Genomic DNA, 27,529 nt, shown 5'->3' on the forward strand with positions numbered 1-27,529 from the left:
CCTTCTCCCTCCCAGTGCGTGTGTGCATGTTACCCTCTCGTTCTCACTCTAAAATAAATAAATGAATAAATCTTCTTTAAAAATATTATCCTAAAATTAAGGAGAAGAGGTAAGTGCTTTTCCCTATTAAGACAAATTTATAGAGCACCTGGCTGGCTCAGATAGAAGAACATGTGACTTTTGATCTCAGGATCATGAATTTGAGCACCATGTTCAGAGTACAGAGTACAAAAAAAAAAAAAAAAGAATTAATTTTCCACCTATATACAATATTAAGTTACGGTATAAGTCAAGATAGTGACACAAAAAAAGGTGCAATAGGGTTCCTAAAGTTAATGTATAGGGTGCTGGATATACGTACATTATTACACTGTGAAAATTCCTCTGTGAAAACTTCTCTGTGAAAAATCATCATGTTATGTATTTAGGGTTTATACAATTAACCATAAACCTTAAAAAGTCAAATATGGATAGAATTTGGTGCTTTAAAGTTAATCTCCAATTTCTTTGGACTTAATTGTCCTCTTTATGAGTCTATAACATTTAATATGTAAAATAACTCTTGTTTTTCTCAAAATTAAAGTCCTGAGAAATGAATAATGATGCTGTTCCCCCCAAAAGTACTAGTTTATAAATACTTCCCTTACTTCAAGATAATTTGTTTAAAGATTTTATTTTTAAGTAATATCTACACCCAACATGGAGCCTGAACCACAATCTTGAGATCAAGAGTCACATGCTCTACTGACTAAGCCAGCTAGGCACCCCAATTCAAGATAATTTTTTAAAAGATAAGAAAACTTCCCAAGGAGAAAACAATTAAGAAATTTAACATATTGGGAAATTGCAGAGTAGAAAAGCTTCTTCTCAGAGACTAAAAAGAAAAACTGATGGAAAAACCTTTCTCTAAATGTATACTCTCTATATATGTGCTAGTTTTTAAATTTTAAATAATAGAAGAAAACAGAGCCATTAATACTACATAGCTTCCAGGGGCGTCTGGGTGGCTCAGTGGGTTAAGCCTCTGCCTTTGGCCCAGGTCATGATCTCAGGGTCCTGGGATCAAGCCCTGCATCAGGCTCTCTGCTCAGCGGGAAGCCTGCTTCTCTCTCTCTGCCAGCCTTCCTGTCTACTTGTGATCTCTGTCTGTCAAATAAATAAATAAAAATCTTTAAAAAAAAATACTACATAGCTTTGAATATTTAAGTATCTACAGATTAAAATAGTAAACTGTGGGGCACCTAAGTGGCTCAGTCAGTTAAATGTCTGCCTTTGACTCAAGTAATGAACTTGGAGCCTGGGATCAAGCCCTGCATCAGTCTCCCTGCTCAGCAGGGAGTCTGCTTCTCCATCTCCCTCTGTCTCTGCTCCTGCTCTCTCTCTCTTTCATGCATGCTCTCTCTCTCAAATAAATAAAATCTTGGAGCACCTGGGTGGCTCAGATGGTTGAGCATCTGCCTTCAACTCTGGTCATGATCTCCAGGTCCTGGGATCAAGCCCCATGTTGGGCTCCCAGCTGAGCAGGGAGTCTGCTTCTCCCTCTGCCTCTCCCCTGCTTGTGCTCTGTCTCTCTCTCTCTTAAATGAATAAATAAAATCTTTAAAAATAAATAAATAAAATATTTTTTAAAAATAATAAAGTAGGGGCGCCTGGGTGGCTCAGTGGGTTAAGCCGCTGCCTTCAGCTCAGGTCATGATCTCAGGGTCCTGGGATCGAGTCCCGCATCGGGCTCTCTGCTCAGCAGGGAGCCTGCTTCCCTCTCTCTCTCTCTCTCTCTGCCTGCCTCTCCATCTACTTGTGATCTCTCTCTGTCAAACAAATAAATAAAATCTTTAAAAAAAAATAATAAAAATAAAATAAAGTATTTTTTAAAACAAATGATATTTCACCTACTCATGGACATAAAATCTTTACTTCATTTAAATTCTACCCTAATTCTAACCCCAATTATTCCATTCCCTTATGGAGCTATCACTTTATTATAAGACATCTTCACTGGTGGGGCGCTGGAGTGGCTCAGTCAGTTAAGCATCTGCCTTCCGCTCGGGTCATGATCCCAGGGTTCTGGAATCAAGTTCCGCATTGGGCTCCCTGCTCAGTAGGGAGTCTGCTTCTCCCTCTCCCTCTGCCCCTCTCTCCCAACTGTGCTTGCTATCTATCTCAAATAAATAAATAAAATCTTAAAAAAAAAAAAAAAGATACCTTCATGGTGAAACTGTTATTGCTCATAATTGGAAGTCTAATTAATTCCATAATTCCAGGTCTAATTAGAAGATTGGGGGAGGGGGACACCAGCTTACTAAATCAGTAGAGCACACACTCTTAATCTTAGGGTCATAAATTCAAGAACCACATTGGGTGCAGAGCTTACATTAAAAAGGCTGCAGTCATGCCAACTTTATTCTAAATCACCACATTAAGTGTAGAGCTTACATTAGAGACTACAGTGATACCAACTTTATTCTGAAGCCCAAGTACGAAAACTAGCAGCCTCCAATATTATTCGAAAATAACTAAGGATGAGAAAAAGTTGAACAGGCAAAAAACTACTGGGGATAAATAAAGGAGGTATTCTCTGTGATATGGAGGGAAAAGAGGACTATCAACAAAAAACAACAAAAATCTCAAAGTGATACACTGAACATTGCTTACATGGGAAAAAAGATCACCTGTACTTTAAATAAGAATACAAATGAGACGTGACCCAAGTCTTCAAGCATTGCAATAATAAGCCCTTTAAGAACAGGACAAACAGGAAAGTCCTCACCTACAAAGGACCATATGAGTAGGAATTATCCTTGTAGTCTGCATTCTCTGTATCATAAAAGGAATCCAAGGGGATGGACTCTATCCTTATTCTTTGAATTAATACTTGAGGTAAAATACTTTCCATGTTTACATTCTTAGAATAAATTTAAAAGTACAGATAACACTAACACATATTTGTAGGGTACTTACTGAAAACTTTATATAATGTAGATCTCTAAAATGAACATTTGAGGGAAACAGTTTTTAAAACTACCTGAACTATACATTCTATATCCAAGAAATAATCCTTGATATTTAAAAAAACAATATATTATACAAGCAGTTCTGTAATGATAAAACCGTGTTACTTGACAATACCAGAGGGCAAAATCCAACCTGCCACCACCCTTGTCCTTCTTGACTACAATTGCCTAACCAATTTCCTGTTTCCCCTATAGCTCCTCTCTTATCCTTTTCTATCTATAACTGAAATTGATCTTTGAAAAATGAAAATTAGATCATGAAATTACCCTGCTTGCCATCAAAAGAAATAAAATCTTGCCATTTGCGACAATGTGGATGGAACTAGGGGGTATTATGCTTAGCAAAATAAATCAACTGGAGAAAGACAACTATCATATGATCTCCTTGATATGAGGAAGTGGAGATGCAACGTGGGGGGCGTGGGGGGTAGGAAAAGAATAAATGAAACAAGATGGGATCGGGAGGGAGACAAACCGTAAGAGACTCTTAATCTCACAAAAAACTGAGGGTTGCGGGGGTGGGGGGTGGCAGATAGGGAGAAGGTGGTGGGGTTATGGACACTGGGGAGGGTATGTGCTATGGTGAGTGCTATGAAGTGTGTAAACCCGGCGATTCACAGACCTGTACCCCTGGGGCTAATAATACATTATATGTTAATAAAAAATTTTTTAAAAATATTAAAAAAAAAAAGAAATTACCTTCTTAAAATCTTTCAATAGCATTTCCCAGTATCTCAGAATAAAATTCAAACTCTTCATCTTTATACCGTGGCCTTAAAGGCCTCACATAATTTGGTTTCTGTCCACCTATCTAAACTTTAGTCATGCATCTCTCTCCCTAGCTCACTACATTTCAGCCACACCAGTCTCCTTTCTAATCTTAGAAAATACCAATCTCTTTCCCACCTCCCAGCCTTTGTACTTTCTGTTTGACTACCTGGAATGCTCTTCCTGCAATTATTCACCTATCATACTCATTTTAATTCTTCAAGCATCACTTTGTAAGGAAGCCCTCACTGATCCCTTAATTGAAATGGCCCTCCCAATTTACCCTCTAATATAGCCCTGTGGCATAGATCATAATTTCTAATTATCTTGTGCAAATATTTATGTATTTACTACTTATTTATTATCTGTCTTCTCAACAAGTAGGTAAGTGCCATCTGAGACAGTGATCCAAACACCTTGTTCACAGCTATAAGGCATTATGACATTCTTTTGGGGTGCCTGGGTGGCTCAGTCGTCAAGCGTCTACCTTCGGCTCAGGTCAGGATCCCAGGGTTCTGGGCTCAAGCCCTGCATCAGGATCTCCACTCAGCAGGAAGCCTGCTTCCTCTCCCATTCCTCCTGCTTGTTTCCCTCTCTTACTCTCTCTCTCTCTGTTAAAAAATAAATAAAATCCTATAAAAAAAAAAGACACTATGACATTCTTTTAACCTAATCTTCATAAATACAACATGTAAAAGCTAGATTACAGAATGTAAGTCTTCCAACTATTGTGCTCAATATTTCATATTAAACTGTTCAAATACTAGAGGACATAGAAAAGAATATTTTAAAAATCAGCAGGTGAGGGACGCCTGGGTGGCTCAGTTGGTTAAGCAGCTGCCTTCGGCTCAGGTCATGATCCCAGCGTCCTGGGATTGAGTCCCACATCGGGCTCCTTGCTTGGCGGGGAGCCTGCTTCTCCCTCTGCCTCTGCCTGCCATTCTGTCTGCCTGTGCTCGCTCTCTCTCCCTTTCTCTCTGACAAATAAATAAATAAAATCTTAAAAAAAAAAAAAATCAGCAGGTGAGTGTTTTATCTTAATTCACTTCATGGGTGTTACAAATTTGCCTTCTTGTCCTTAAACCTATAATGTCTTCACACTTACTTCAATTACTTCCCTATAGAAAAGCACTAGAATGAGTTGTTTCCCTGGGATGGCTAAATGGACTCCTTGTCTCCTTCATTAATCGTACATGGCAACATTAGGTGCATTACAGCATATAATTTGCTTCACATACAGCCCTTTTTTTAATACCCATTTTTTGTATGTAATTAGAAAAGAATGAGAAATTTCCCCAAAAACATTGCAAAAGAAAAATCTCTAAGCATGACAATATGGGGCACCTGGGTGGCTCAGTTGGTTAAGTGACTGCCTTCGGCTCACGTCATGATCCCAGGGTCCTGGGATCAGGCTCCCTACTCAGCGAGGAGCCTGCTTCTCCCTCTCCCTCTGCCTGCCGCTCTACTGGTGCTCTCTCTCTGTCAAATAAATTAAATCTTTAAAAAAAAAAAAAAAAGATGACAATATGAAAAGGCATTTTCAATTTAAATTATCTTTCCTTGGAGCGCCTGGGTGGCTCAGCGGGTTAAGCCTCTGCCTTCGGATCAGGTCATGATCTCAGGGTCCTGGGATCGAGCCCCACATAGGGCTCTCTGCTCAGCAGGGAGCCTGTTTCCCATCTCTCTCTGCCTGCTTCTCTACCTGCTTATGATCTCTCTCTCTCTGTCAAATAAATAAAGTCTTTAAAAAATAAATAAATAAATAAATAAATAAATTATCTTTACTTTTCTCCATAGAAATGTAGTCATAGGGGTGTCTGGGTGGCTCAGGTGGTTAAGCATCTGTCTTTGGCTCGGGTCATGATCCCAGGGTCCTGAGATCAAGCCCCCCATTGGGCTCCCTGCTAAGCGGAGAGCCTGGTTCTCCCTCTGCCCCTCACCCCATTTGTGCTGTCTCTGAAATAAATAAAATCTTAAAAAAAAAAAAAAAAGAAATGTAGTCATAAAACACTGAAAGCAAAGACTCATTTTCTCTTATTATTGCAATGTGTTTAAATGAGATTATAGATTTTAAAAATCCTTAAACATGGGACTAAAAATCCTGAAACATGGTGTTCTTTTAGGGGATAAGTTACTTAGTGACCTTGCTCCCAGCCTTAGTATACTAGATATAAGATAACCTTAAAAAGTTTCTTGCTAAGAAAACTATAAGCACTCACATCAAGGAAATGTATTGTTGTGACATCTGAAAAACCCTCAAAATTCAAGCAGACAGTATCTATGATGAACCACTTAATGTATGTATTACCTAATAATTAAAATAGGGTTTCTTTTTCTGCATCTCTTTTTGACATCCCCTGCTTGCTTTTATTACTTGCTTTTTAGTTACAGTGTTTCCTCTTATCTGATTTAATTCTGTAGTCAAATCAAATAGATGTGTCTAGATAGTCCCAAAACTCCCAACTGTCAAGAATAAATGTTGTGGGATAAATGTAGCTGTAAATGCAACCCTAAATAGTATCAGTGAGCTCTTACATGCATATCTCTATTCTGGACTGCTACTTTATCGGGGCCTCCTAGTCAATTATACTCCCCTCACAACTCTTTCCCCATCAAGGATGATACCATGAGCCAGATCTCTCAAGTCTTCAGAGCTGAGTACAGCAGCTGAACCAACCTTAAATAAAGCCCGATAAATACACACCAAATAGCTTCAGCCTTCATCACCACCCAGCTCAACCAGGAACTCAGTGGATGACTGTCAATCAGATCTAAAACTCAATGGCCATAGGAATGACAAAGGATTATTCAGGCTGCTGAATTTTCGCCTCCTCTTTTTTTATACAATCTAGGCCTCTAGATTGACTAGGCCTCTCAGGCCTCTCAGCCTCTGTCCCCGCTGCGTAGGGTTGGCTCACACCTGTATTTACCACACATTGGTCACTATGCCTTGGTCACCTGGCTGCTCTTCTAGGGAACAGTCCATAATTAGAACAATTCCCTTAGCCCAACCCCAGGAATTGTGAACTCTATTACACTCCTGTCTAGTCACAATGATTTATCCACTGGCCAGATTTTTAGCATCTTTTTAAAAATCACTGCCTAGGGACAGCTAGGTGGCTCAGTCGGTTAAGTGGCTACCTTCGGCTCAGGATCCTGAGATCGAGTCCCACATCAGGCTCCTTGCTTGGCAGGGAGCCTGCTTCTCCCTCTGTCTGCCTCTCCCACTGCTTGTGCATGTGCTCGCTCGCTCTCTGACAAACAAATAAAAATCTTAAAAAAAAAAAAAAAATCACTGCCTGTATGCATTCTGTGTATGTTATTTCAAAGTAAGGCTTTTTAACCCAGTCAGCAGTTGAGCATATACCATGGTGTGCTCCTGTTATTCTCAGTAGCATCTAATACGGGTCTCTGTATTTAATTATTACTTTACTAATGTAACATATTTTTTGGACAATCTTTTATACAACAGGTACCTTTAAATAATAATTCATTAGCTGCAGAAATTCTCTGCTTCTCCAACACAATTCTCAAGATAATTTCTGAGGCCACACTCAGTTGAATCTCACAGGAATCTCTCTCCAAACACCTTAACTAGATGCACCTTTCAAACAACATATTTTCTAATTAGTGACCTAAATAAAATGGGCTCAAAAGATTTCAAGAATCAGCTCACCTAAACAACAGTATGATAAGTGCAACCCACGGTAATTTTAGTACTCCTAACGTATTAACCTACCGCTGATATTATCATTTATTGATTATTCAGAGTTCTCTTTTCAAATATAATTCTTTGCTTTCAGTAATAGCTCCCAAACTTTACAATATCAAAGCTACTGTTTAAAAACTGAATTCACGGGGTGCCTGGGTGGCTTAGTGGGTTAAAGCCTCTGCCTTCAGCTCGAGTCATGATCCCAGAGTCCCGGGATCGAGCCCCGCATCGGGCTCTTTGCTCGGCGGGGAGCCCGTCTCCCCCTCTCTCTCTGCCTGCCTCTCTGCCTACTTGTGATCTCTTTCAAATAAATCAATAAAGTCTTTTTTTAAATTAATAAATAAATAATAAAAAAATAGAAATAAAAAATAAAAACTGAATTCACAAACCCTACAGGAGATTACACAATCAAAGAATGATATGCTTCTTTGCAGCCCACACCAGTACAAAGATCAAAGAAAGGCAAAGGTAACAAAGCCAGACCAAGCTGAGACAGTTTGCATGGAGAATGAGAAATAGTAGAAGAGGAAATAAAATAAATTTTTACTTAAGTAAAAGTAAGCTTTTACTCCCTCCTCCCTGAGACATCCCCAATTCTGCTCCTTTACCTTTTGCTACCACTATTCTTTCCTACCTCTGTACACACCCTGTGAAATATGACCACTATAATGGACAACTAGGATGACAAAAGCATTCCAGACAATGCTATGTATTTCCATAAACCAACTGCAGAGAATAGGTGTTTTGTTTTGTTTTTTAAGATTTCATTTATTTATTTGTCCGAGAGAGGGAGCACAAACAGGGGAGGAGGAGCAGCAAACAGAGGCAAAGAGAGAAGCAGGCCTCCGGCTGAGCAAGGAGCCCAACGTGGGACTTAATCCCAGGAGCCTGGGACCATGACCTGAACGGAAGGCAGACACTCAACCGACTGAGCAACCCAGGTGTCCCATGCAGAGAATAGGTTCTAACTCAAAGCTGTTCTACATACATTAAATGAATCTACATGCTGAAGCATTTTAAGCCATTCATATTAGTCATCTATCTATTTGATACTCTAATTTTTATAAGCTAGAAAACCAAACAACCAAGACTCTTAGAAATTTTTAAATTAAAATAATAGGTAAGGCTCTGAGAGCTTAAAAAATGTCTGGGTTCCCATGCTCAGGCATTTTAAGCAATTGATATTAATCATCTATTTACCATGACAAGCAAAAAATCTATTTAGCAGAAGTATATTGTATGTATTTCAAATTAACTGTCCCAAATGATGCTTTTCAGTGAAATTCAGAGATTAAAAGACAATTTGGTCATTAAAAGATAATTCAGTGAGGGGTGCCTGGGTGGCTCAGTCAGCTAAGCATCCAACTCTTAGTTTCAGTTCAGGTGATGATCCCAAGGGTGGTGAGATCAAGCCCCATGTGTGGCTCCACACTCAGCACGGAGTCTGTTTGAAGATTCTCTCCCTCTGCCCCTCCCCCCACTCACACGCACACATGCATAGGCAGGCTCTCTCTCAGTCCCTAAAATAAATAAATAGATCTTTTTTAAAAAGTTTATTTATTTATTTGACAGAGAGACAGTAAGAAAGAGAACACAAGCAGGGGGGGAGTGGGAGAGGGAGAAGCAGGCTTCCTGCTGAGCAGGGAGCCCAATGTGGGGCTTGAACCCAGAGCCCTGGGATCATGACCTGAGCCAAAGGCAGAAGATTAACAACTGAGCCACTCAGGCACCCCTAAATAGATCTCTTAAAAAAAGACAATTCAGTGAATTCAGATGGAATTCAGTGATTAAAAGACAATTTGGCTATATACTAAGTAATGGAGCACAACCATTAAGAGCATAGGCTGTCTATGTCTACATTCCAGCTCTATTAGCTATGCTACCTTAAGCAAGTTTCTTAATTTCTCTGGGTCTAAAAGTCCTCATCTGTAAATGAAGACTATAACAATATCTACCTCATACCATTCTTATGAGTTAATATATATATAACACCAAGCATAGTTCCAGGTGGACGAAATTAGCTAAACACAGGGGGGAAAAAAAAACCCTAAAGACCTACCTACTAGAAGAATTTTTGTTAATTGTGAATATGGTAAAAGCTTTCCTAAGATAACACAAAATCCAGATGTTATACAGGAAAAAAGAAACAATTCTAGTAATATAAAATCATATATATAAATAACATCTTCAAATACATAAGAAAAACAAACCATTAAAAAATTAATCTGAGGGGCGCCTGGGTGGCTCAGTGGGTTAAAGCCTCTGCCTTCGGCTCAGGTCATGATCCCAGGGTCCTGGGATCGAGCCCCACATTGGGCTCTCTGCTCAGCAGGCAGCCTGCTTCCCCCTCTCTCTGTCTCTGCCTGCCTCTCTGCCTACTTGTGATATCTGTCTGTCAAATACATAAATAAAATCTTAAAAAAAAAAAAAGGAAAATTTTGGAGGCACCTGGCTGGGTGGACTGGTAGAGCATTACGGTTCAAGACCCATGCTGGGTGCAGAGGTTACTTAAAGATAAAATCTTAAAAAAAGAAAATATCTTTTAAAAAAAGGAAGAAAGAAAATGAAAATTCTGATATAGTAGTGGTGGAAATGGAAAGTGGTACAATCTTTTGGGGAGGAAATTTAGAAGTTCATACCAAAATTTTTAATGTGCAAACTTTGACCAAATGATCTTGCTTCTAGAACTATCCTACATGATTAATAACAAAAATTTGTACATGACATATATGATTCTATTAAAAAAACAAACTCTAATTACACAGGTGCTTATTTATAGTGCATACAAAAAAGTATGAAATATTATCAACCAAACTATTAACACCTGTTGTATCCAGGGAACAGAATTAGAGAGAAAGTAAAGACAGAATGGATTTTTAAATTTTCTCTACTTCATTATCATATAAAATCATTTTTACAATGACCTGCTATTACAACTTCGGGATTCTAAAAAACAGAAAGTGGGGCACCAGGGTGGCTCAGTGGGTTAAGCCTCTGCTTTCGGCTCAGGTCATGGTCTCAGAGTCCTGGGATCAAGTCCTGCATCCAGCTCTCTGCTCAGTGGGGAGACTGCTTCCCCCTCCCTCTCTGCCTGCCTCTCTGCCTACCTGTGATCTCTGTCTGTCAAATAAATATATAAAATCTTTAAAAATTAAATAAATAAATAACAGAAAGACTTTTAAAAGAAATAAGGTCAAAATCTGAAAACCAAAACACATCTAAAATATAAAGCAAAGCCAAAAAAAGTTTATCTTATTATTTCCCACAGTCATCATCAGTCTTGTTCCCCAAATTCCTTTTCTAGATACTTAGAAAAATCACAGTTTCTAGACGTTAGGAGAGACTAAAGAGTGGGTTTTAAATGGAGGTGATGTGACAAAGTATGTAACTGCCATGAAAGATCTTTTTATACTTTATTTTACCTTTATTTCAACTTTCAAGATGGTGGCAATCCATTAACCCAGATTCCTGAACAATGAGAATACCCCTGCAAGTCTTCAATGGACATACAGTATGAGCAAGAAATAACCCCTGCAGTTTTAGAATAACCTAGCCTACCTATCCAAGAGATAGGCTTCCAAAAACCATGCCTCAACACACTAGTTCTTAACTGCAAGTAACTAGAATTTAATCTATTTTCAGATAACGAATTTAACCTATTTTCATTAATCTATATCATTAATATAAAACCTTTTAGCTGCTTAGTGTACAAATTTGAGTTTAATATAAATCTAAGACTACTGTTTTGCTCTCGGCAGAGGGACTTAGCAGCAAGGATCAGTAAAACTGAATTTCTCATAAACCTAAGAAAATGGACAAAACAATGATTCCTACAGAAGAGCTGGATAACAGTTGGTGCTAAAAGCTAAACAAAATTTTTAGATTAACATTCTTAATAGCATTCATCAAGCTAACACATGGTTTAGCCAAAAGAAAAATAAATATCCCAGAAAAGTTCTCTCTCACATAAAAAAACTTGTTTCAATAAGTAACATGAATAATGTTCATCTCATTATCATTTGACTGTTTTTAATCTTGCCTTTCATGTCACCACAATATGGCCCTTTGAGTTGTAACTAAATTCAAAGGTTACTCTTCACACTAGACTGGCCCTTAGGGATTCTAATCACTAACAACAGATGTAAACCTTAAAAACTTATCCTCAACTAAATATGTCATCATCATTCTTGATCTAACTGGTGCTCCTTTCCAAAACTGAAGCTTTGAATCTTTAATGAAAATGTTTATTATCTGGGCACCCGGGTGGCTCAGTCAGTGAAGCGGCTGCCTTCAGCTCAGGTCATGATCCCAGGGTCCTGGGATCGAGCCCCCGAATTGGGCTCCTTGCTCAGCAGGGAGCCTGGTTCTCCCTCTCCCTCTGCCTGACACTCCCCCTGCTTGCGCTTTCTCTCTCTCGGTCAAATAAAAAAAAAAAAAATCTTTATTATCCACCAATATTTGAATGTTACACACAAAACCAAAACCTGTTGTCATTTACTGCAAAATGAGACCACAACCAAGACACAGTTCAGTCTAGAAACTTACTCCTAAATGATTAAAATGCCAATAACTTTTTCAGATGCCTAAAATATTATTCCAAGTATTTTACACCTTCAGGCTATCACTGTATATATTACATGAATCCTCTGGAGTTATAGAGACCTGAGCCTGAATCCCAGTCTCCTACTTACTCAGTTTACTAATCTGTAAAATAAGGAAAAATAATAATACTGAGTCATTTGTTTAAAGGATAATGAGATCATAAAGTAAGTAGTAAGGCACTTAGTAGATATGTTAGAGGCTCAAGAAATGTTCATTTGTCTCTTCTTTTATTTCTCTAATATATATATATCTACTCACTATATATAGCCACTGTCAAATTATACAGAATAAAGTATCTCAAATCTAACCTCTTATAAAACATTTGATTTCTAAACATTTACTTCTGTGTAAAGTTAAAAGCACAATAAAGTTGAGCAAGACAGATGAGCAGATGCAGTCATAAGTAGAGATCAGATTATATAGGATATTTCAAATGATTGTGACTTTTATTCTAAATGATATGCAAAGGCTTTGGAAAGTTTTAAGCAGAGAAATGTCATAATATGACTTAGGCTCAAAAAGGTGGCCCTGGATACTATACTGAAAAGTGACTATAGTAAAAGTGACCATGTTAGAGAAAAGAGAGGCTACTGAAAAATTACAAGCAAGAAAAGACTGTGACTTTTAAATTAACGTGGTACCCACAGAGGTGGTAAGAAGTTGTCAAACTCTAGATATATTTTGAAGGTAGGGCCAATAGTTTTTGCTATCAGAGTGGATGTGAGAATGAAAAAAGAGAAGGACAAGGATATCTTCAATTTTTGACCTGAACAACTTGAATGACAGACATTTGCTGAGTTGGGAAAGACTATGGGAGGAAAAGGCCTACAAAAGCAGCTCAGGGACACATTAACTGTGAGATAACTATCAAACATCTTTTTTTTTTTTTTTTAAAGATTTTATTTACTTATTTGACAGAGAGATCACAAGCAGGCAGAGAGGCAGGCAGAGAGTGAGGAGGAAGCAGGCTCCCCGCTGAGCAGAGAGCCCGATGCGGGGCTCGATCCCAGGACTCCGAGATCACGACCCGAGCCGAAGGCAGTGGCTTAACCCACTGAGCCACCCAGGCGCCCCTAACTATCAAACATCTTAAGTGGAGATGCTGAATACACCGTTGGCTACCTGCAACAGGATTTCAAGAAAAGACGTTTGGGGTGGAAATAAATTTGAAACTTGTTAACCTCTATATGCTACTTTTTTAAAGCCATAAAAATGGATGAGATCACCAAAGGAGTGGGTGTATACACAGAAAAGCAAAGGTCCAAGGACTGATCAATAGAACCTAACTGGAAATTCAGAAATAAGTCTATATATCTGTGGCCAACTGATTTTTTTTTTTTTAAAGAGTGGCACTTCCATTCAATGAGTAAAGAATAATCTCCTCAACAAATGGTACTGGCACAAGTGGATTTCCACATGCGAAAGAATGAAGTTGGATCTCTATCTCACACCATATATAAAAATTAACTCAAAATGGATCAATGACGGGTGTGCCTGGGTGGCTCAGTTGGTTAAGCGTCTGCCTTGGGCTCAGGTCATGATCCCAGAGTCCAGGGATCAAGTCCCACATCCGGCTTCATGCTCAGTGGGGAGTCTGCTTCTCACTCTCCCTCTGCTTCTCTCCCCACCCCACTCATGCTCTCTCTCTCTACTAAATAAATAAAATCTTTAAAAAAAATTAATCAATGACATAAGAGCTAAAACTATGAAGCTCTTAGAAGAAAAATAGGAGTAAATCTTCATAGCCTTGGATTTGGCAATGGATTCTTAGATATGACACTAAGAGCATGTACAACAAAAACAACAACAAAATAAATGGGACTTCATCAAAATTTAAAACTATTGTACATCAAAGAACATTATGAAGACAGTTAAGAGGGTGCCTGGGTGGCTCAGTGGGTTAAAGCCTCTGCCTTCGGCTCAGGTCATGATCCCAGGGTCCTGGGATGGAGCCCCACATTGGCCTCTCTGCTCAGCAGGGAGCCTGCTTCCTCCCCTCTCTCTCTCTGCCTGCCTCTCTGCCTACTTGTGATCTGTCAAATAAATAAATAAAATCTTTAAAAAAAAAAAAAAGTTAAGAAAAGAAAAAAGAAAGGAACCTAGAGAATAGGAGAAAACAATGGTGCCCTAACAATACAACAGGGACTGGGTGTCTTTTAAACAATAAACATTTATTTCTTACTGCTCTGGAGTCCGGGAAGTCTAAATTCATGGTGCCAGCAGATTCCGTAACTGGTGAGAACCCATTTCCTAGATGGCCATCTTTTCGTTGTACTCTCACAAAGTGGTAAGAGGAAGGGATTTCTCTGGGGTGTCTTTCATAAGAGTACTAATCCCATTAATGAGAGCTTCACTTTCATTACCTAATCAACTCCCAAAGGCCTCACTTTCTAATACCATCACCTTGGAGATTATGATTTCAACATGAAATTTGAGGGGACCCAAACATTCAGTCCATAACATTTGGAAATCATTTGATAGAGAGTTAATATTTATAATATATAAAGAACTCCTATTATCCAACAACAAAAAGACAAACAACCCAATTAAAAAATAGACAACTGTTGTTTAAGGGTACAAACTTGCAACCACTGTATTATAAATTTCAAAGTTGCTAAGAGACTAGATCTTAATTGTTCCCACCACACAAACAATAATGATAATTACATGATGTAACAGAGGTGTTAGCTAACACTATGGGGGTAATCATATTGCAATATAGAAATGTATCAATTCAGTATGCTGTATACCTTAAACTTATACAGTGTTACATATCAACTATATCTCTATAAAAGTAAATTCAAAAACGACTGGGCCTCCCAGGCGCCCCAAAATTAAAACAATTTCTTACACCATTCACAAAAATAAACTCCAAATGGATTAAAGTCATAAATGTGAGACCTGAAACCATAAAAACTCTTAAAGAGAACACAGGAGTAACTTCTCTGACATCATTCATAGAACCATTTTTCTAGATACGTCTCCTGAGGCAAGGAAAACAAAAGCAAAAATAAACTACTGGGACTTCAACAAAATAAAAAGTTTCTGAACAGCAAAGGAAACAACAAAACTAAAAGCCTATTGAATGGGAGAAGATATTTACAAATGATATACCCAATAAAAGGTTAGTATCCAAAATATATGAGAGCTTATACAGGGACACCTAGATGGCTCTTTCAAATAAAATAAAATCTTTTTTTTAAAAAAAGGAAGAACTTATACAACTCAACACCAAAAAACTCCAAATAATCCAACTAAAAATGGGCAGAAGACATTAACATTCTCCAAAGAAGACATACAGATGACCAACAGACACATGAAAAGATGCTCAATATCACTCATCATCAGGAAAATGCAAATTAAACCACAATAAGATACCAACACACACCTGTCAGAATGGCTAAAATCAAAAACACAAGAAACCAGAGTTGCCAAGGATATGGAGAAAAAGGAACCCTCTTGCGCTACTGGCGGGAATGCAAACTTGTACAGGCAGTGTGGAAAAACAGTATGGAGGTTCCTCAAAAAATTAAAAACAGGGGCACCTGGGATGCCTGGGTGGCTCAGTCCATTAAGCAGCTGCTTTCAGCTCAGGTCAAGATTCCAGGGTCCTGGGATAGAGTCCTGCATCAGGCTCCTTGCTCAGCGGGGAACCTGCTTCTCCCTCTGCCTCTGCCTGCCACTCTGCCTGCTTATGCTCTCTCTATGACAAATAAATAAATATTTTTAAAAAATAGGGGCGCCTGGGTGGCACAGTTGGTTGACCCTCAGACTCTTGGTTTAGGCTCAGGTTGTGATCTTAAGATCATAAAATGGAGCCCCACATTGGGCTCCCCACTCACTCAGTGCAGAGTCTGCTAAAGTTTCTCTCCCTTTTCTTCTGCTCCCCCTGACCCCCAATCCCATCCCACCACACACTTCCTCAGGCATGTGCCTTCTCTCTAAAATAAATAAATAAATATTTTTAAGAAATTAAAAATGGGATTACCATATGATCTAGTAATCCCACTACCAGATATTTACCCAAAGAATACAAACACCCTAATTCAAAAAAATATACATACCCTTATGTTTATTACAGCATTATTTACAACAGTGAAGATATGGACACAGCCCAAATGTCCATCCATAGATGAATGGCTATAAAAGATGTGGTATGTAGATGTGTGTTTGTGTGAGTGTGTGTGTCTGTGTGTCTATGAATGAAATTTTTCCATCTGTAAGTCAGAGAAAGACAATACCATAGATTTCACTCATATGTGGAATTTAAGAAACAAAACAAACAAAAAAAGAAAAATAAGAAAGAAGAGATAAACCAAAAAACAGACTCTTAACTACAAAGAATAAACAAATGATTATCGGGGGGGGGGGGAGATGGGTGAAATAGGTGAAGGAGATTAATAGTACACTTATCTTGATGAGCACCGAGTAATATATAGAATAATATATAGAACTGTCAAGTCACTATACCGTATATACCTGAAACTAGCATAATACTGTATTATATTAACATACTAGAATTAAAATAAGTTCAATTAAAAGACAAGATTGTAGGGCGCCTGGGTGGCTCAGTGGGTTAAAGCCTCTGCCTTCAGCTCAGGTCATGATCCCAGGGTCCTGTGATGGAGCCCCGCATCGGGCTCTCTGCTCGGCGGGGAGCCTGCTTCCCTTCCTCTCTCTCTCTCTGCCTGCCTCTCTGCCTACTTGTGATCTCTGTCAAATAAATAAATAAAATCTTAAAAAAAAAAAAAAAAAAGACAAGATTGTCTTTTGTCTTAACTAAAAACTATTTAAAGTCTACTCAAGGTCCTTTCCAACTCTAAAATTCTAGGATTCCAACTATTTTATAAGCACACTTTCTATTTAGTTATAGATTATTTTTATATTTTCATTACAGAATATCCATACAGTGCCTTTCTCTAGAACACTTTTGTCATCCTAACTCAACATAATCAACACACAAAATGTATTTGCAAAAAATTAAATTACATTTCTTTCAAAGTAGTGCTTTAACCATTTCAGAATGCCCCACAGTTTTCCCTAAACTAAGCTAAATTCAAAGTGCTACATATATACTCAGTAATAACCAAATATATTATTCAAAGTGTTATACACTTACTAGTAACTAAGAATACACTGGCTTTTCTCATACCATAAGCAAAAGTGCTAGAAATGCTATAAGTATCATATAGGCCAACCGCTTCACTTTATAATGAGGATATTGGAACAAAATGAAGTGATATTCCCAAAGTAAACAGCTGATGGTACCACTAGGAAGGAACTCAAATCTTTCTAGCTTCACCTGTTTGAGTTAGAAATCATCAATCATTTCCAGACTAATTAAAATTTGGGAGAGGAGTAACAATACAAGGAAATCAACAAGGAAGAGGAGTAAAAATCTAAGGGAGATTTTTAAAATAGAAGAAAATAGAACATTTATGGAGAAGTGAGGATGGAGAAGATGTATAACCAGAGAAATGCAATGACACTAAAGTCAGACAGGAAGAGTTTCAAGGAAAGTGTGACCAAAATTCTCAAATTAAGTAGAAAAGTCAAAAAGAACAAGACTGAAAAATCACTGGAGGGGCGACTGGGTGACTCATTCAGTTTAGTGTCTGCCTTTGGCTCAGGTTGTGATCTCAGGGTCCTGGAATGGAGCTCCGTGTTGGGCCCTGTCCAGCGGGAAGTCTGCTTCTCCTTCTCCCTCTGCTCCTCCCCTCTGTTCATGCTGTCTCTCTCTCTCTCTCTCTCAAATAAATAATTTTTTTTTAAGTCACTGGACAAAACAATTAGGAAGTCACTAATGATCTAATATACATCATGAGACAAGTAAGGAGTGAGGATACAGAAGTCCAGAAGTGTTCTCTGCTCTTTCAAAAAAAGCTGGCAGGAAGACAGAAATAAAAGGAGGGTGGAGATCTGCTAGAAGACACATAGGAACAAAGTCTCTTTTCCTGTGTTGCAGAATACCTTCACGAATTTCTAATCCTAAGAAACAGGCAGAAAAGAAATAATACAATGCTAATAAAACTTGCAAAATACCTACCCTTCCTTCAAAGAGCATGAACTCTAACTCCCTCTCAGAAAGTAATATAGGCTATGGCATGAGATGTTTGGGGGAGAAGAGGTGCCCCTTGTTTTTCATTGTATCCACAAACATTTTAAAAAGAACCTCTCACAAAGGAAACACTAATAAATATTTTTGGGCATTTTAGTTCACCTTCCATATATCATCTATCCTATTAATGCCCCCTACCCTGTCGCAGCTCCCACGAGTGCATACTGGAAAAGAAACTGGGTCTGGGCCCACGCTTACCATATAAAGTGCAATTAACAGTAAGAAATAAATATCGTGTCCTAACAGTTCTGATAAAGCGATGTATTCTAAAATGTTCATGTCAGGGGCACCTGGCTGGCTCAGTCGGTAGAGCATATGACTCTCCAGGTGGTATAGAGAATACTTGAAATGGGTGAAGAGAGTACTTAAAAATATAATCTTTAAAAAAAAATTTTTTTAAAGATTTTATTTATTTATTTGATAGAGAGACACAGTGAGAGAAGGAACACAAGTGGGGGAGTGGGAGAGAAGCACGCTTCCCACTGAGCAGGGAGGCTGATATGGGGCTCGATCTCAGAACCCTGGGATCACGACCTAAGCCAAAAGGTAGATGCTTAATGACTGAGCCAGCCAGGCGTCCCTAAAAAATTCTTTTAAATAAAAAAATGTTCATGTCATTTACCCACAGGCTTATTTCTAACCTTATTTCACACAGACTATACATAAACTATATATGTATTCTTGTAATCTAGCAGTCTTAGTTGTCATACCCTCTCACAGATTAAAAATTGTTTAAAAAAACAAAAACCAAATCAAGTCTATTGCATCCAAGATTCTACTAAAGTCATCTTCAGGGGTGCCTGGATGGCTCAGTCATTGGGCATTTGCCTTCAGCTCAGCTCATGGTCCTGGGTTCCTGGGATCAAGTCCCGCATGGGGCTCCCTGCTCAGCAGGGGTCCTGTTTCTCTCCCTCCTATTCCCCCTGCTTGCGTTCCCCCTCTCAGCGTTCCCCCTCTCACCGTTCCCGTCAAATGAATAGATAGAATCTTTCCAAAAAAATAAAAATAAAGTCATCTTCATTGCTTCTAAAAATGATTCAAAGACTAGACGATTTAACTAAAAGGAGGAGATAGTTTGGTAATATGGGAGTCTCTTCCACATGTGTTTAAGTACTATGCAAGATAGCCAAAATTCACGATTTCGTATTTAATTTTTTTTTAGCAGATATCAATCAAATCAGAATATAATTCTCCTTTGGCAGATAGAAATCTAATATATGCAATTTATCCACCTGGAATGGTCCATGGGATATTAATTTGTAACTAAAACCAAATCAATGTTACCTAGTCTAATTTAGTTTAGCACTATTTCTTTTATAAATATTTCATCAAAAATTCTCAGGACGCCTAGGTGGCTCAGTCAGTTAAGCATCTGCCTTCGGCTCAGGTCATGATCCCAGAGTCCTGGGATAGATCCCCACATCAGGCTCCCTGCTCAGCAGGGAGTCTGCTTGAGATTCTATCCCTCTCCCTCTGCCCCATCCCTGCTCAAGCACATGCTGTCTCTAAGATAAAGAAAAATAAATCTTAAAATAAAATGTAAATTCCCAAACTCACTGTCCAGATACTCAGATTAAGTAGGTAGTTCCCAAGAATCTTCGTTTCAGACATAATCTAGTCCAATCCCATAATACTATAACTGAGAAAACTATGTTGAGTCATCTGTTTCAGAGAGTTCAGGTCTCATTAATTCAAGACAGGAGTCTCCTTACTACACCATTTAAACCACTTTATAGTTGAAGGAATGGGAACAAAGAATAGATTACTAATAGATCATTTGGGTAAGTAAGCAATCTTAGAATAATTCCTGGCTACAATTCCTTTCTATTATTCATTAATTTAGTATTTCTTAATCATCTTCTATCTGCATGCAATATGATAGATTACAAAACAGTTTAAGTTATGAACTCTGGGGCACCTGGGTGACTCAGTCAATTAAGCATCTGCCTTTGACTCAGGTCATGATCCCGGGGTCCTGGGATCAAGTCCAGCAGCTGGGCTCCCTGCCCAGCGGGGAGTCTGCTTCTCCCTCGGCACCTCCCCCTGCTTGTGTTCTCTTGAGCACATGCTCTCTCTCATGAATAAATAAAATCTTAAAAAAAAAAAAATAAACTCTGTCTTCAAGAAACAATTATCAGTTAGGAGGACAAAGCAAATACACATAACTGATATTCAAAAGCAAGGCAATAAGTGCCAAAATAGTTGGTATGGCCATTTATAAAATTAACTAATTTACACTGACTTCATCCTGTATCTTTTATGGTTAGAATTTTATGGTTAGAATTTACCCATCAGGGGTTGCCTGAGTGGCTCAGTGGGTTAAAGGCTCTGCCTTCAGCTCAGGTCATGATCCCAGAGTCTTGGGATGGAGCCCCACATCGGTCTCTCTGCTCAGCAGGGAACCTGCTTCCCTTTCTCTCTCTCTGCCTGCCTGCCTCTCTGCCTGCTTGTAATCTCTGTCAAATAAATAAATAAAATCTTAAAAAAAAAAAAAAGAGTTTGGCCCTGTTCAAATGGTAAGAGAAACTCCTCATCAGGATCATCTTCCTGATCATATGTGGTAGACTGAAGATCCCAATTCTTCATTTCCCAGCAACAGGATCACATGTCCATACGTTACCATGGCCTCATTACAGCCAGAATGTACTTCACTACTTGTTGCCTTTGGTCTTGGTAAAATGGGATGTCAGAGGAACAAGAATCTGAAAATGCCTGGTAGGATTGAGCTTGTCTCCTGGTACTTCTGCCATTGCTATAAGACAAGCTTCCCCCAGAGAGGTGTTACCCGTCCCTCCAGCTTGGGCCCAAGAATGAGACAAATGAAGCAGAATAAACACTTCTTGTTGTATGTCACTATGATTTTGTGGTTACCAGCTATTATGCAGCAAAAGTTGACTGAATCACAATATTTTAAAAATCCAAACAATTAAGACTGACTATATAAATCAGGGTCCTCAAACTTGCCTAAGGGAGAATCTTTCAGGATCTCGCTGGGACCTATATATTTTTTTTTTTTAAACTTAAAACACTATAGGTCCCAGTGAGATCCTTTCAGTACATCTAGATTATAGTGACGGAGATATGAATTTTATCAAAAACCACAGGTGATGGGGCACCTGGGTGGTACAGTCTATTGAGTGTCTGACTCCTGGTTTGGGCTCAGGCTGTGATCACATGGTCATGAGATCCAGCCCTGCATCTGGCTCTGCATTCAGCACAAAGTCTGTTTAAGACTCCTCTCCCCCGGGGTGCCTGGGTGGCTCAGTGGGTTAAAGCCTCTCCTTCTGGCTCAGGTCATGATCCCAGGGTCCTGGGATAGAGCCCCACATCAGGCTCTCTGCTCAGCAGGGAGTCTGCTTCCCCCTCTCTCTCTCTGCCTGCCTCTCTGCCTACTTGTGATCTCCGTCTGTCAAATAAATAAATGATATATTAAAAAAAAAAAAAAGACTCCTCTCCCTCTCCGCCTGTTCCCCCTGCTCATGCTCTCTCTCAAATAAATAAAATCTTTTTTAAAAGGTGGGGGGGGGGTCATCATGAGGGTGGAGGAGGTGGCTCAGTCAATTAAGCATCTGCCTTTGCCTTAGGTCATGATCCCAGGCTCCTGGGATGGAGCCCTCCATCGGACTCCCCCTGCTTGTGCGTGCATTCTCTCTCTCTCTCTTGCTCTCGCTCCCTGTTAAAAAAATAAATAAAAATCTTGGGGGGAAAAAAAAACACAAGTGGCCCTGTTGCAGTGCCCACATATTAAGAAATACAAAAATAAAGATTACTAATTTCCAGTTCCCTAACAATATTTATTGACTTCAGTGCTTAAGAACCCTAACTAAATAGATGAATATTCTTTTAGACAATGTGTATATTCCTAAAGAGATGTAAAACTGAAATCTAACCAAGGGAGGCACACAGGCTGGCTCAGTCAGTAGAGCATGCAACTCCTGACCTCCAGGTTGTGAGTTCAAGCCCGAGAATTTACTTTAAAAAAGAAGAAGAAGAAAGAAATCAAGTGAATTATTTCAAATTCAGGAAGATTCAACTGACAATGATGTCAGTCCAGCCATTAGACATATCCAAGCCAGCCATGGAGATGAAGAATTATGATGTGATGCAGAATCCTGAGTTCCTTCAGATGTTCCGGAGAACCTTCCAGGAGTGAATCCCAAGAAAAAGGCCATTTGAAATGTCATGGGCTCCCTGGCCTCCCGGGCAACCCAAGGATGGCAAGAAGGACAAGAATGAGGAGGACAAGAAGACTGGAGGAAAGGGGAGCTGAGCCTGCTCAAGGGCCTGCACAGAGTAGGGTGGGTTATAGGGTTACATATGTTATCTGTAGCCATTACAACCTAAATAAAGAGGGACAACTTTTTTTCCAAAAAAGAAATTTTAACAGAAACTGATTCTATAGTAAATATTGCATTGTATTATATCCTTTTATTAAAATTAAGAATTCATTTATAAACCAAATAAGCACATATTTTTCTATAAATTCTAATTTTTTGCATATAAAATAGTCTTAGAATTAAGGAATCCAAGAACCAGATACAGTTAAGCGGGAAAGAGGGATTCAAATGAAATAAAGGATTTATCCGTGCCCCCAAAGAGGGATGTGATATCAGCCAGTCTTCCTATATTTTTTTTCCTATCAGCAACACTATTTGCACCTGTCTGGTTACATCACTACATCTATGTATCCCAAGTCCACACAGGCTCTCTCTAGTCACCTTGCGCCTAACAAAACTGTACTAGCCGCTGCAGTATCAGGAAAAGTGTAACACATTTAGAACCATGACATCTGCATAACCAGTGCTGAATGACAATCCTGTCAAGCATCCCTACTTCTTTTCAGAGGCTAATCTAGTGAAGGCACTACTCTATCTTATGTTCCCAATTAGAGTAAGCTGTTGTTATCATTAATGTGTTAGGTAAGGGTACAGGCTATAATCCTGGCTCCAGAATTTACTCTGTGGTGAGTTATTTAAATTCTCTGTACTTCACTTGTCCTCTCTGTAAAAGGAACATAATTAGACCTGGAGTGTAGAACTGTCATGAGGATCAAATGAGAAAATACATGTAAAGCTATTAGAATAGTTGCTTCTCCCTCTCTGCTCAGTGAGGAGCCGCTCCCCCTGCTTGTGCATGCATTCTCTCTTTCACTCTTGCTCTCGCTCTCTGTTAAATAAATAAATAAAAATAAACACTAGCTATTACTATTACTGTTATTACTGTGAAATCCAGCTTCACAAGTTTTGGCATCCAGTACTATGTAATACTAGAGGGAAAAAAAAAAACAAAAACCAATACCACTTTAAGTAGTGATTCTTTCAATCCCTCCATTTCAAGGAACATTATTCTATTTTATTTACCAAATACAAATTAAATGTATTTTTAAATCACTGTTCTTTCCCTTACTGTTATCAGTTTTGATCACAAAATGATAAGCCTGTAACTATAAACGAGAATCTACATTCTAAAAAGGTTAAGAATAACAAAGAACATGCAAAGTCTATGTTCTGAGATTTCTGATCACAGAATGACTGCTTAAACCTAAAGCCTTTTACTCTCTTCATATTTTACAGGAATCACAAGACTTACAGCTAGGGAATTTCAATAGCTAACACAAAATAAAGAAACCTAGAAAAAAATTGTTCATTTTTATCCCAAAAGGAATTGTGATGTTTAAGACTATTAAAATGTCAGTTTCAAAATACATTTCAATTCAGAAGTTCGAATTTTTTAATATAACGACATAAATTTATCATAAACATAATAGACAACCAATATCAAAGGCACTAACGGAAACTTTAAATTTTCTTTCAGAATTTTCCCAATGCACACTTTTAAAATGGAAATAAGCAAGCAACCTGTGTCCAGCAGAGCAATGAGAAATTTATTGAATGTGAAAAATACACACTTGTAAAAATTTAAAAGCTGTTATATGGTCCCTTATTCATCTCTAAATGCATAATCAATGGCCATCCTACACCAAACTTAAGAATTATATGTACAGTTCATTCCAAAAATTTCTAAAAGCATTATCACCAAAAGACTGCTTGAAAACTAACTGTAAACAGAAATGAGGCTTTCTCTGAGGTATCTGGGAACTAAAAGAAAATATCCTAAGGAAAGGATGACTACCATTTCCCTTTAAGCATAGTAAAATGTCAAAGAACTTTCAGGACTCAAATATGCTAGACGTCTGATGTGAGGTCAAAGTTGTCCCAATGACAAGAAAGCCAACAGATACCAGATGACTAAAATATGAAGTTATCGAAAATACTTTTAAGCCCAGTAGTAATCCCAAAAGCATATAAAATACGCGTGTATTTACGTTAAAAAGATGGAAATAAAATTACCAAAATGCTTTGGAACAAAATAAGAATAACGAAAATAATTAACAGTATTATACAATGTAGTAAGAATGTCAAAGCTCTGGCTTCCTCGACATTCATCCAATTCATTCGGTAGCATTTCGGAATAATGAAAGTAACATGGATTCCCAAAGAATGATCTAAATCTAAAAATAAGGCGAAAGTGTATGTTCTATAGTTGATGTTCTTTTAACTGTAAGCCAAATCCGCTTCTTTATGTTAAAAAAAAAATCTACAGCTCTGTTTCCAAAGATCTCATAATAGACACTGTTCATTGGCGATTAAAATATTATTTTTAATCCTTGCATTACCTCACAGCTAAAAATGTCAAGATACCACACCCAATATGTCTTTCCCCCCACCCGTGGGGGATGGGGAGGGGGCTACGGGAGCAGGGATTCGAAACTACACAAAAACAGGCAGGGTTATTTCCCTAGAAGGAACGGGAAGGGCGCGCAGGTACCGGACGCGGCTCCCTCCACAGCGATCGCAGGCCTCGGCCTCTGCGGGCTCCCTCGCCCGCCACCCGCAGGGAAAGCGGCCCGACGCGCCGCGCGGGGCTACTCACCGGCCGCAGTGCTGACCAGCAGGACCGTCCACAGGAGCGAAGGTGCCCCCCGGGGCCGCTGCAGCGAAGAAGTCATCCCTGGGCCAGCCGAGTAGCAGGAGGGCAGAGAAAAAAAGAAAAAAAAAAATATATATATATATATGGAAAGTAAACACGGGCGGAGAGGTACGGCCGGGAGGCTGGTCCTCGCTCGCGTCTGACTCGTCCGGCCCGTAGGTATTACAACGCAGTCTGAAAGGACAAATGGCAGATGAGAGGACCCAGCCGCAGAGCTTTCATTCCGCGGCAGAAATTCCCTTCATTTCTCTCCCTCGCGGCTGAGGAGGTTCATTCGCCGAGGACCGGGTGCCGCGGCCACCCAAACTGAAGGCATGTCCGTGTGGAGAAGCAGAGAGACGGGAAGAAAGCCCCGCAGTTATTTCCCTCGTAGTTTCACGATGTCGAAAAAATATCCAGGTCTGCGAGAAAACATAGCCGGGGTGCAGGGGGGTGGCAGGCGGGGGCTTCGACGGCGGGACTGAGGATCAGACCAAGTTCCCGACTGCCGCGAAGGGCGAAGCCGGGCGGGCGGCGGCGGCGCCCGGCGGCACGAGTCGCATCGCCCGTGGCTCCGGGAGGGCAGGATTCCTTCTTAAGTTTCGCTTCGGTGCTTCCTTCACTCGGATTGCGAGAACAACAAACCCCGTTCCTCGACTGGATCGAAAAAGGTGCCTGCCTCCATGGACAAACCCACGCCGCCTTCGAGCCTTCGCCCAACAATCCTGCGAGGCTCTGCCAGGGCCCGGCCGGTGCGCTGAGGGGCGGTAGGAAGCGGGGGAGGGGAAGGGTCAGCAGGCAGGGCCCCGAGCTCCCCGAGACGGCGGGCGGAGGGGAGGTGCGGGGAGCTGCCCTTTCCAGCCCTCCCGGATTCGCTCCTCTCTCTTTCTCTCTTTTTTATTGCGGCCTCTCGATCTTGCCTGAGGTAAATTCCACGAAGAAAAGCCTCGTCTTCTCCCGTCAATGGCTCCTGTGAGCGAATCACAACCCCCGCCCCGAGGAAGCCGCTGCCGCCGCCGCCGCCGCCTCGTTCTCCCGCAGCTCAGGGCTCCGGGCGGAGCTCGGGCGTCGCGGGCCGAGGGCGGGGGGCGGCGGGAGGGCGGAGGTAGGTGGCTGGCTGAGGAGGGGGGTGGGCGACGAGGCGGCGAGACACCCCGCACCCCTCCGGGAAGCACTTCCAGTGGCTCCGAGCAGACCAGACACAAAGGGGGGAGTCGCCGCAGCTGCCAGTCTGCGGCGCTCCCGGTCACCGGAGTCGCCCCGCCTCCGCCGCCGCCTCCGCCTCCTCCTCAGTCTCCGGCTCTTCCCGGCCCTGTCTGTCTCGGGCCTGTGGTGCAGCGCGGGCGGCGGCGGCGGCCGCAGTGGCGGCGGCGCGAGGAAGCCCGCACTGCGCCTGCGCGCTCGCGGCCCCGCCCGGCCCCGCCCCTCGCTCCCGGGCTCTCCGAGATTAACTCCGCGGCCCGCGCGTGGCGTGTCTCTCCCCGCTGCCGAGGGCAGGGTGGGGCCGGCAACCCGCAGCGGGCGGCAATGGCCTTTCTCCCTCACACGCACAAACCTTCCATACGTGCGCGCTCGGGATCTGTGTGTGTGTGTTTGAGAGAGAGCGGCCACATCTTTTGTCCAGCCTTGGCAAACTGCTCTGAGCCGTGGTTTAACCCCGGACCGAGGTGTCGCGGTCTCCTCCGGGATTCCTGGAGTGAAGCCTTGAGAGGCGGAACTGCCGTCGTCGTTTCTTGGGGCCGGAGCCTGCCTCTCCATATCCCAAAGAATCCAGAAGAACCCTCCTTTCCCAGAACCGTAGACCTCGGCCTCCTCGGGCTCCCCTCGCTGACTCAAACAAAGCCGGACTTGGAGAGAGCACCCTAAATTGATATTTTTGCTTTTATCGGTGTGCGGCTTCTCTCCAGTGCCCACCACCGCATCCCTTCTTAGCTGACACAAATATTGGCCATTTGAAAGGGTGCGAAGTCAGAAAGCAAACTCTCTTTTTTTAATTCTATACAATGTATCTGCGTCTCTGTCTCTGCCGCGCGGTTCCCACTTAGAGGTGGGCCTTTATTCACAAAGGCTGTGGGCCTTAGGGGCTTTTTAGGACCTGTGAAAGGAAAATTGCGGTGAGGAGTTGCTGCCCCAGAGTCAAGAATGAGTTCGCGCCCAAGGAAATGAAGAGGTCCTGTTGGTACCGAAGCTTCCTGGAAAGAATCTGTGTCGTCGGTTTTTTGAATTGCAAAAACCCAAGCGACCAGGATAGGAGAAGGAATTCTCCCCCTCCCCGCCTCCGCCCTGGAGCCTTTGCACACCTCCTGCGGGATCATGTCGACTTGGGTGGGATTTTGCTGGGGAGAAAAG

The 27,529-nt window shown here is 40.7% G+C and overlaps 2 protein-coding genes across 2 annotated transcripts in view; one reads left to right on the forward strand and one right to left on the reverse strand.

Annotated features, from left to right (window-relative positions):
• Positions 1-25,886, reverse strand: part of BMPR2 (bone morphogenetic protein receptor type 2) — a 214,924-nt gene extending 189,038 nt beyond the window's left edge. Inside the window, exon 1 of the mRNA XM_032860059.1 lies at positions 25,145-25,886. Within this exon, the coding sequence (XP_032715950.1) occupies positions 25,145-25,220 (76 nt within the window). The 5' untranslated portion in view covers positions 25,221-25,886. The remainder of the gene's footprint in view (positions 1-25,144) is intronic.
• On the forward strand, positions 25,886-27,046 carry LOC116869037 (serine/arginine repetitive matrix protein 3-like). Its single transcript, XM_032859845.1, has 2 exons — positions 25,886-26,021; positions 26,059-27,046. Exon 2 carries the CDS (start codon positions 26,144-26,146, stop codon positions 27,044-27,046), a length of 903 nt encoding a protein of 300 aa, XP_032715736.1. The 5' UTR covers positions 25,886-26,021; positions 26,059-26,143.
• Positions 27,047-27,529: the final 483 nt, after the last annotated feature.

This window comes from Lontra canadensis, unplaced genomic scaffold (genome assembly GCF_010015895.1).
Source record: "Lontra canadensis isolate GAN:19392208 unplaced genomic scaffold, GSC_riverotter_1.0 scaffold18, whole genome shotgun sequence".
In the NCBI taxonomy this organism is placed as follows: Eukaryota; Metazoa; Chordata; class Mammalia; order Carnivora; family Mustelidae; genus Lontra; species Lontra canadensis.